At 45.3% G+C, this 9,756-nt stretch overlaps 1 protein-coding gene across 1 annotated transcript; it reads right to left on the minus strand.

The window, feature by feature from the left end:
• Positions 1-1,852: 1,852 nt before the first annotated feature.
• Positions 1,853-8,679, minus strand: LOC117849942 (homeobox protein knotted-1-like 10). The gene is made up of 5 exons (XM_034731690.2): positions 7,894-8,679; positions 7,677-7,790; positions 7,409-7,538; positions 2,470-2,720; positions 1,853-2,375 (listed from the first exon to the last, which is right to left on the minus strand). The coding sequence occupies exons 1-5, from the start codon at positions 8,119-8,121 to the stop codon at positions 2,181-2,183; spliced, it is 918 nt and encodes a 305-aa protein (XP_034587581.1). The 5' UTR covers positions 8,122-8,679; the 3' UTR covers positions 1,853-2,180.
• Between the last annotated feature and the right edge of the window lie 1,077 nt (positions 8,680-9,756).

Here is a 9,756-nt window from a genome sequence, read left to right on the forward strand (position 1 = left end):
TTGTAATATATTTATGCTGATTTATCTGTGTTATTGAATGGTATGATGGTGAATCCAATCTGTGAGCTGCTTGTGTGTACAGATGGATTTCAAGTGAGGCTAAGCATTACCCCATGACTCGGTAAGATGGGGAGAACGAGAGATGCAAATGGCTGTCGTTGTGACTTTTGGCTTTAGAACAGATGTAAAAATGGTTGTATCTTGCTGTTCGAGTGTTTAGGGGAAGAAATTGAGATGATTGGAATCACATTTTCATGGATCCCATACCAGGTACCCTGGTCTCTCCATCGAAAGTTCGAGACGATTATGCCGGTCACTTTTACTCCCCGTTCCTTCGAGAACAAAGGCTCTTACTCACATGGTCTCCCCATGTTTGTGCTCGCTTGTTGCTTCCTTAATCTGTGTTTGATGTTAATTCCATTTGAACTTAGGAATCGCAAACATGAGGTTAGAGATCATCCTACGATTCTTCCGAACCATGGAGAAAGTCTTCCCATCCTTTGAAATTCATTTACGATTCTAGTAGCAATGTTCCATTTTTCCTCCACAACTCCTTTGTTCAAAGGAGACGTGGTTGCTCCGAATTCACCAAATTCTGTTTTGAAGTTGAGCTCGTTATTTTTTGTTCAGTTCTTAGCTCCTGACCCAAAAAAGAAAAGCAAGCAAAACTGGTGGTGCCCCTCTGCCCTTACACAGTTCCACGGATCGTTGGTGGACCTGTACCATGGAATTTCTTGTTCATAGGCTCAAATTAGAACAGCAGTACTATGTTTTTAGACCATGAAAGGTCGGAATCACATTTTCATGGATCTCATAATGTACTCTCTCTGCATCGAAACGGTTATACTCGTCACTCCCCGTTCCTTGAAGAACAAAGGCTCTTACGTCTCTGAATTCAGAACTCTGTTTCGAACTTTTGAGCTTCCTCGTTGCTTCCTTAATCTGCTGTTAGCTCGTGATCACCAAAAGTTCCGTCTAAACAGATATGAAAATGGCACGCTAATTTCGGTATTAGATGTTCATTTGCATTTGAACCTAGGAATTGGAAACATGAGGTTAGAAATTCATTTCCACGATTCCTCCAAACAATGGAGAAACTCTTCCCATCCTATGAAATTCATTCGCACCAATTGTACCAGCAATGTTCCATTTTTCCTCCACAGCTACTTTGTTTAAAGGATCCGTACTTACTCTGAATTAGTGAATTCACTAGATTCTGTTTTGAAGTTGAGCTCGTTATTTTTGTTCAGTTCTTGGCTCCTGACGAAAAAAAAATCCTATCTGAACAGCAGCCACAAAACTGGTGGCTTCCCTTTGTCCTTGCACAGTTCCATGGATCGGGATGGACCTGGACCACGAAATTCTGGTTCATGGGCTCAAATTAGAACACTTGTGCTATCCTTTTAGGCCAGTTTAAGGCCTTACTTTTAGCTGGGCCTTGCATAGCATCCATTTCGTTGACCCATTCTAACAAGCGAGCAGCATCATCATCAGAGCTTATCCTCCTCCTCAAGCTCTATCCATTTCCAGTGCTCCGTCAAACCCTATAATAACACTATAACAGGGAAAAGTAACCATCAAATATCTATGGGTCTTGGAGCAGACACGAGACGTGTCCTCATCCTCTGCATCTGCTCCAGTTAACGATCGACACGAAGACGACGAAGCAAACCAAGAAATGGCAGCTCCGGTCAGGGAAATCTTTCTTCAGTCTCGTACGCATCCGAGCCGCCGCAGCGGCACAAATTTCTCACCAGCAGCAAAATTGGCCACAGCATGAGCGCGACAGCACCTGATACTTGCACACAGGAAACACTTGTCTGAATGCACACAGGAACAATAGGAAGATCCATTGCTACAAGTATTATCACTTGTAATTTCCAATTCCCAGTATCTTTTTTAGATGTAATAACTGGGTGATCAATGGGCATACAGACAATTACATGTTATGGTACCTCCAGACAGAGTTTTTACAGGCCACCTGAACGGCAACTCCCTTGTACATACTGTTGTTGCCCATATACACAATAATCTGACAAAATGACGCGGTTATTGATTCAATATGACTAATTTCCATATCAACCAACAGTTGCCCATGACACAACCGGTGCGGTGCAGTGCAAACACCGGCTGCCAGTAAATGTATGCCATTTGCCTGCCGAAATGGGTGTTGGCCTCGATCACGGCCCGATCGTGCCCGTGTCGAAGTAGAGCGTCGTCCCAGAGGAGGATCCACCTCCAGTGACGCCCTCCATGAGCGCGAAACGCATGTCCTCAGATGGCTTCCAGTGCCGCTTCCGCTGGTTGATGAACCAGTTGTTGATCTGCTTCGGGTCCAGGCCGGTCATCGCCGCCAGCCTCACCTTATCCTCTTCCTGCCAAAAGCACCAGCATGTCATCCCAAGATCGCGGCCAGATCAGTTCTGGGTACAGTTTTGACTATTTCAATACGTGTTTTCAGGGTGTTACCGTAGGGTATGGCCAGCGGTAGTGCGTGTTCCACCAGTCCATCAGAGCTGACCGAGCATCCTTTGGTAGCTTCCCTTTCTTCCTCTTCTTCAAGAACTCGGACCGCAGGCGGCTGAGACAGCCACTGTACTTCTTCAGCAGCATCTCCTTGAGCTCACGGTCAGCCAAGCGCGAGCTGTGCTCCTGCCCCAGGTCGGTCGCATCTGTGTCTCCTGAGCATGGTTCATCCTCCGAGGACCCTACCATTTCATCTTGATGCAGAAACTCCAAATCAGAGTGCAGTTTCCAACATAATGACAATGCTAGACAGAACAAGACGGATTCAAGCATCATAATAAGATTTCAGCACAGTAAGAGAGCATAATTGATATTTAGATTACAGGATATTTATGCAAAGCAGAGACACGATGCAATCCACAGGCTGTTACATACTGACAACTATCCCTTTGTTTATGAACCAAAGAGAAGCACATTCAAGAACCAGACAGCAACTAAATCACATTCAGAAACAAGGCATATCTGGATTAACGAGCAACAATTTGGGCAGATAACGATTTTTTTTTTCAATAACAACAGAAAACCAAAGATTTAATCAATGAGAGTAGTCCACATCAACAGAACAAGACGGATTCAAGTATCATAATAAGATTTCAGCACAGTAAGAGAGCATAATTGATATTTAGATTACAGGACATTTATGCAAAGCAGAGACACGATGCAATCCACAGGCTGTTACATACTGACAACTATCCCTTTGTTTATGAACCAAAGAGAAGCACATTCAAGAACCAGACAGCAACTATATCACATTCAGAAACAAGGCATATCTGGATTAACGAGCAACAATTTGGGCAGATAACGATTTTTTTCAATAACTACAGAAAACCAAAGATTTAATCAATGAGAGTAGTCCACATGAAAATGTGCTTTACATTGTTTTGAGGTAAACATGATTTCGAGTTCAAAGCAAAACAAAGCGCAACAAGTAGATGTTTAGTTAGTGACTCTGCATATTCTGTCTAATCTACTGCACAAGGGTTAATTGTTCAAATTTTTATCTTTCTTACCAAATTTGTAAATGCTTAATGTTTTCTTCCAAAACACCCGGTGCATTTAAGATGACGACGACGACAACAACAACATAGCCTTTCCCAAGCAAGTTGGGGTAGACTAGAGTTGAAACCCAACAAGAGCCACAAATCAAGGTTCAGGCACATGAATAGCTATTTTACAAGCACTCCTATCCATGGCTAAATCTAAATCTTTAGGTATATTCCATCCCTTCAAATCTCTTTTTATTGCCTCTTCCCATGTTAATTTTGGTCTTCCTCTGCCTCTCTTCACAAAACTGTCACACCTTAGGGTTCCACTACGCATCGATGCCTCTGGAGGTTTTCGTTGGACATGTCCAAACCATCTCAGCCGGTATTGGATAAGCTTTTCTTCAATTGGTGCTACCCCTAACCTATCACGTATATCCTCATTTCAGACTCGATCCCTTCTCGTATGACCACAAATCCAACGCAACATACGCATTTCCGCAATATTTATCTGCTGGACATGTCGTCTTTTTGTAGGCCAACATTCTGCACCATACCACATTGCAGATCTAATCATCATCCTATAAAACTTGCCTTTTAGCTTCAATGGTACCCTCTTGTCATACAAAATTCCTAATGCTTGACACCACTTCATCCACCCCGCTTTGATTCTATGACTAACATCCTCATCAATATCCCCATCTCATTGTGGCATTGATCCTAAATATCTAAATGTATCTTGGGTTTCCAAACTAACATCTCCCTCCTCATGTGTTGTAGTGCCAAAGTCACATCCTATATATTCAGTTTTAGTTCTGCTGAGTCTAAAACCTTTTGACTCTAGGGTCTCCCGCCATAACTCCAGTTTCCTATTTACTCCTGCTCGACTTTCATCAACTAGCACTACATCATCCGCGAAGAGCATACACCAAGGGATATCCCTTTAAATGTCCCTTATTACCTCATCCATCACCAAGGAAAATAGATAAAGGCTCAAAGCAGACCCTTAATGCAGTCCTATTCTAATCGGAAAGTCATCTATGTCGCCATCACTTGTTCGGACTCTAGTTACAACATTGTTGTACATGTTCTTAATAAGTCCAACGTACTTCGTTGGGACTTTAAGCTTGTCCAAAGCCCACCACATAACATTCCTTGGTATTTTGTCATACGCCTTCTCCAAGTCAATGAAAACCATATGTAGGTCCTTCTTCTTCTCCCTATACCGCTCCATAACTTGTCTTATTAAGAAAATAGCTTCCATGGTTTACCTTCCAGGCATGAAACCAAATTGGTTCATAGAGACCCGTGTTATCCTTCTCAAACGATGCTTGATAACTCTCTCCCATAGCTTCATAGTATGGCTATCAACTTAATTCCTCGGTAATTAGTACAACTTTGAATATCTCCCTTATTCTTGTATATTGGTACCAGTATACTTCTCCTCCACTCTTCTGGCATCTTGTTCGATCGAACAACTTGGTTAGCCATACTATGGCTATATTCCTGAGGTATCTCCACACCTTAATTGGGATACCATATGAGCCCATCGCCTTACCACTTTTCATCCTTTTCAACACCTCTCTGACCTCAGATTCTTGTATCTTCCGCACAAAGTGCCTGTTGGTGTCATCAAAAGAGTCATCCAACTACAAGGTTGTGTTCTCATTCTCACCGTTGAACAATTTGTCAAAATACTCTTGCCATCTATGTTTGATCTCATCCTCCTTTACCAAGATGTTCCCCATTTCATCCTTAATGCACTTAACTTGGTTGAAGTCCCGCGTCTTTCTCTCACGAACCTCAGCCATCCTATAGATGTCCTTCTCTCCTTCCTTCGTACCTAATCGTTGGTAAAGATCCTCATACACCTTACCCTTCGCCACACTTATAGCTCGCTTTGTGATCTTCTTTGCCTCCTTGTACTTCTCTATGTTGTCCACACTCCTATCATGGAACAAGCGCCTATAGCATTCTTTCTTCTCCTTAATAGTCCTTTGGACTTCCTCATTCCACCACCAAGTATCTTTATCTACGCCTCTACCCCCCTGGTCACTCCAAGCACCTCCGAGGCCACCTTCCGAATGCAGTTTGCCATCTTCTCCCACATGTTGTTTGCATCCTCTCCTTCCTTCCAAGGGCCCTAGGTAGTTGCTATAGCTCCTCAAAATTGGAGTTCTCTAAGATGCACTATATGACTTTACTTAACCTTTTTTCTGTTAGAATATGAGATCATAACACATTGTTGAACTAAACAGATATATGCATTCATTAGTGCTACTTTCTGCATGCATTTACATAGCTGAATAGACCAAAGAATACTTATTTGGTGTTCACTGGTCTTGTCATTTTGCGATTAGTATTCTTATAATATATATGGTTGCACAAAGCTTCGATCAGTTATTTCAGTTTCTTATAATATTTATCTCAGTTACCTGACATTGCCAATATTAGTTATACACACTGCTCACTTGCAGACTCTCATTGCATGCATTTATAATATTAATATGTGTGCACACTACTAGTGGTTTGATCGAATTGTCACATTAGACATATAAAATCATTATCCCTCTATGTAAACAGGAGATATATTTTTTGTGGTCCATTCAAATAATTGTGTTTCATGCTCCTTTGCAGTAACCTGCACGTTTCTACTTGGCATTGCCTCAATAGACTGGAGGTCTGGAATGGCAAGAAAAAAACAAAACATGAACAGTTCTGACGAGCACTGTGCTACTGTTTGTTAGGTAGTATTAAAGGTTTCACATGCTTCCATAGTTACCAAACACCGTCCTTTTGACTTTATTAAACATGTGAAGTTTCCAAAAGTCCGTGGTGTTCACCGCTCCAAATTCACCTGTTATGGTGGTGAGATGTCACAATATACATGGAATTGCCGATGAGAACAGAAAGCAACTCTAACTGTAAGCAGGTAAAGAAAATTATTTATCTCCATCCGCGGGCTTAACTGGAAGCGAACCCAAACTCGCTCTTACTATATGTTTAAGCTGCATTAGCAAGCAACAACTGATGATTTTACCTGTAAGCGCATCGACCAAAAAAAACTTCATCTTGAATCACAGAAAATAATAATAAAGCACATGGAAAATCCCTCTGTGAGCGTAATTGTTGTGCTTAATCACTGGTTACCACAACAAAATCATGGACGAGATCATATATAGCATCAGAAAACCATGCGATACATTGTTAAGAAAGCCAGGCCAGCATCCAGAGCAAAATCTTGAGCTGCCCCACGACAAGAAATTTCCACCACTGGGCACAGTAACTATGGCTAGCATGGACGAGCAAGATTCTCTTTTCCCCAAAGCCATCCAAGCAGTGTCACTGCCCATCAGCGCGCAGCGCTCTCTCTAGTTCCATCAGTCATCAGAGCCAGCCTACAAAGTCTACAAGCACCAGCTACCTCCATGCCCTCTCTCTCCATCATCTAGAGAGAGAAGAAGAGAGTGCGGGGAGAGAGAGTTGCAAAGGCAAAGCCATGGTGCACAGGAACCATGGACAAAAACCCTACACGAGCAGTCGAGCAAGCTAGCACACGCCCAGAACTTTACTCATCCGACCCCGGCGTCTGACACCCCTGCACCCCATTTGCATGGACACGATTTGACCACACAAGAACACGCACACGCACACGCACACGCATTCATCAAAGCTAGCTATCCTCCTCTTCCCCCAGCCCGGCCCCTATATTCGCACACACACGCTAGCTTTCTTCAGTCTTCGTTCATCTCACACAAGAGCAATAATGCACGTCCTGCACAGATGCATGTCATGTCCGCAATGGCGATGCCAAGGCCAGCTCGTACTTGCTTGCCTAAGCTCACCGGCGGATGGAGGAGGAGGGAGTCGCATGCGATCGATGCGAGCGGGGTCGTTACCGGAGAGCGAGGCGGCGCCGCCGCAGAGGGTGCTGAGCTGCGTCCGGACGCTGCTGAGGAAGGACGCCGCCTCGTCGAACGGCCGCGACAGCTCCTCCTTGTACCGCTCCAGCACTCCGCAGTACGCCTCCTGCACGCGCCCCCGCCGCCGCCGCCGTCGCGCCGATCACATGTAATAACAGCGCAAGGAGTTAGAACAGGCGAGAGGCGCGTGGTGTGCGCGCCGTGCTTGGCTGCTGCTTCGCAGACGGGTGAGCGCTTGGCGTACCATGAACTCGTCGAGCTCGGGGTCCAGGCCGACCTCCCCGCCGGCGGCCGCGGCGGCGCGCCGCTCCCGGCCGATCTCCTCCAGCAGCGTGGCCACCTCCGGCGGCGCGCCCACCTGCCACGCCAAATCAAGAACCGCGTAATTAAAGACGCAATCTTTCCGCAATTCTCGGCGAGCGCAAGCTAGCCACCACATGATCCATGCGACGGCGAGGTACCTTGCGGCACTCGATGTAGGCGGAGAGGAGGGAGGGGTAGCGCGGGTGCCCGGCGATCTGCGCCTTCACCAGCTCCGTCAGATCCGCGGGCGGCGGGGGAGGCTGCGGCGGCGGCGGTGGGGGCGAGCCCGCTCCACCGGCGACACCGGACGCCTCGCTGGCCGCGGCCGCGGAGCCTCCGCCGCCGGCGCGCGAGATCCCTGGGTGGATGCTGTACAGATCCTCCATGCCCGCCGCTCCAATCTTCCTCTTGACTGGAACTAGAACTCGCCCGCCCAGCAGCCAAGCAGCTACACCTCTAGAGCTATAATCTTCTTATCTTCTGCCTATCTACATGCATCTGTGCACACATCCAGATAATAAAATGGCTAGAAATAGTAGTAGAAGAAGACTCCGGTGGTTTTGTTTCTTTATTGGTTTGGTTCTTGGGGCATGTGTGGATACGGGCCAGGAAGCTCCAGGAAGACGAAGCAGCGGCGGCAGCGGCAGGAGAAGAAAAGGGGGGGCAAGAAAGGAAGGGGAAGGGGAACTAGCAGCAGCCGCTCGCACTGCAGACCCTGCTGCAGCTGCTGCTGTTGGAGCTGCAGGCGCAGAAGCTGGGCGTGATCTCTGCAGCAGCGGGATACATGGGGTTGAACTGGCTCTCTCTGGCTGCTGGCTGCTTTGGGAGGATGATGGAGGAGGCAGTGCCTGCCAGGGAGAAGCAAAGGGAAGATTGGGAAAAGGCAAAGGAATAGCTGGGGAGGTAAAGCTAGGTGTTTTTTCTGTGGGAAGAAAATAAATAAATGTGCAGGGATGGTTTGTTTGGGGTCTTTGTATGGTAGGGGTTTTTTCTTTCGTTTTTTCATTATACAATTTTTTTTAGGTAGAGGGAGGGAGAAGAAGCTGCACTATTGTGAGGGGATTAGGTGATTGTTGTTTTTGCATGAGAGGCCTAGAATGGGTAGGATTTCCAGAGATGCCCTTTTGCTACTTGCTAGGTATGATCATATTGCATGGTTCCTTTTAGAGCTGGCTGGAGCATGAGGAAAAATGAATCTCAAACTTTTAAGCACTTCCACAACAAACAGTTTGCATTGTAATTTCTGTTATAAAACTCTCATGTAATTGATTAAGCAAGTTGCACGTTTATCCCAACCACTTCTAGTATTTGGACAACAAAAAGGTGCAAATCATGTTTGAAAAGTAGGAGTTTTTAAGGAAAGATTAAAATTTTTAATACATAGGAATGCTTGTCTGTTGTTTAATTTGGGAGAAGAAACGATACTACGTGCGACCGCGAGCAAGGACGTTGTCATATTTAATTTAGGCATGCTCGCTGCAGCTGCTTGAATGCAAGTTTTCATACACTTGAAAGAGAGTGGATTTGTACAGCTACAAATGAAAAGCAGCCGCAGCGGCTGTTCCAATCATGCTGATAATTGATGTGGGGTGATGTAATTAATGATGTAATAGATCACAAATCACTATAAAAGACTATATATGTACTCTATCCAATCCGGGCCATTAGTCTAATGAATCATGTCCCTCTCCCCCTAAAGGAACAATATACAATCCCTTGGTTATACATGAAGTTTCCTAAACTAAAAAAAGTAAATTTAACCTACTGATTGTGTTCTAAAAGGAGGTAGCTCTACTATTTCTACTTCCATGGTTCAAATGCAAATCCCTAGTTCTTCAAGCACGTGATAGGAAAATGTAAACAAGCGACTTGATCAGTAGTCAGTACTACAGGGAAAAGAAAGAGGGAAGGGGAGATTGGAGGGTGCAGAGGCAGGCACAGTGGGTAAACCAAGGGCACTGTCCTCTCTGAAGTCCCTCTCGTCGCCCTGTTGCTTCCTTGCTGCTTCGAAGGAGGAGATG

Source organism: Setaria viridis, chromosome 3, assembly GCF_005286985.2.
Source record: "Setaria viridis chromosome 3, Setaria_viridis_v4.0, whole genome shotgun sequence".
Classification (NCBI taxonomy): domain Eukaryota; kingdom Viridiplantae; phylum Streptophyta; class Magnoliopsida; order Poales; family Poaceae; genus Setaria; species Setaria viridis.

What these genes read in the sequence shown, in the direction of transcription:
- LOC117849942 (XM_034731690.2), bottom strand. Translation starts at nt 8,121, where the DNA reads ATGGAGGATCTGTACAGCATCCACCCAGGGATCTCGCGCGCCGGCGGC. An exon ending in CCTACATCGAGTGCCGCAAG is followed by an intron (nt 7,791 to 7,893) that starts GTACCTCGCCGT and finishes TTGGCGTGGCAG; the next exon opens with GTGGGCGCGCCGCCGGAGGT. An exon ending in CGGCGCCGCCTCGCTCTCCG is followed by an intron (nt 2,721 to 7,408) that starts GTAACGACCCCG and finishes TTCTGCATCAAG; the next exon opens with ATGAAATGGTAGGGTCCTCG.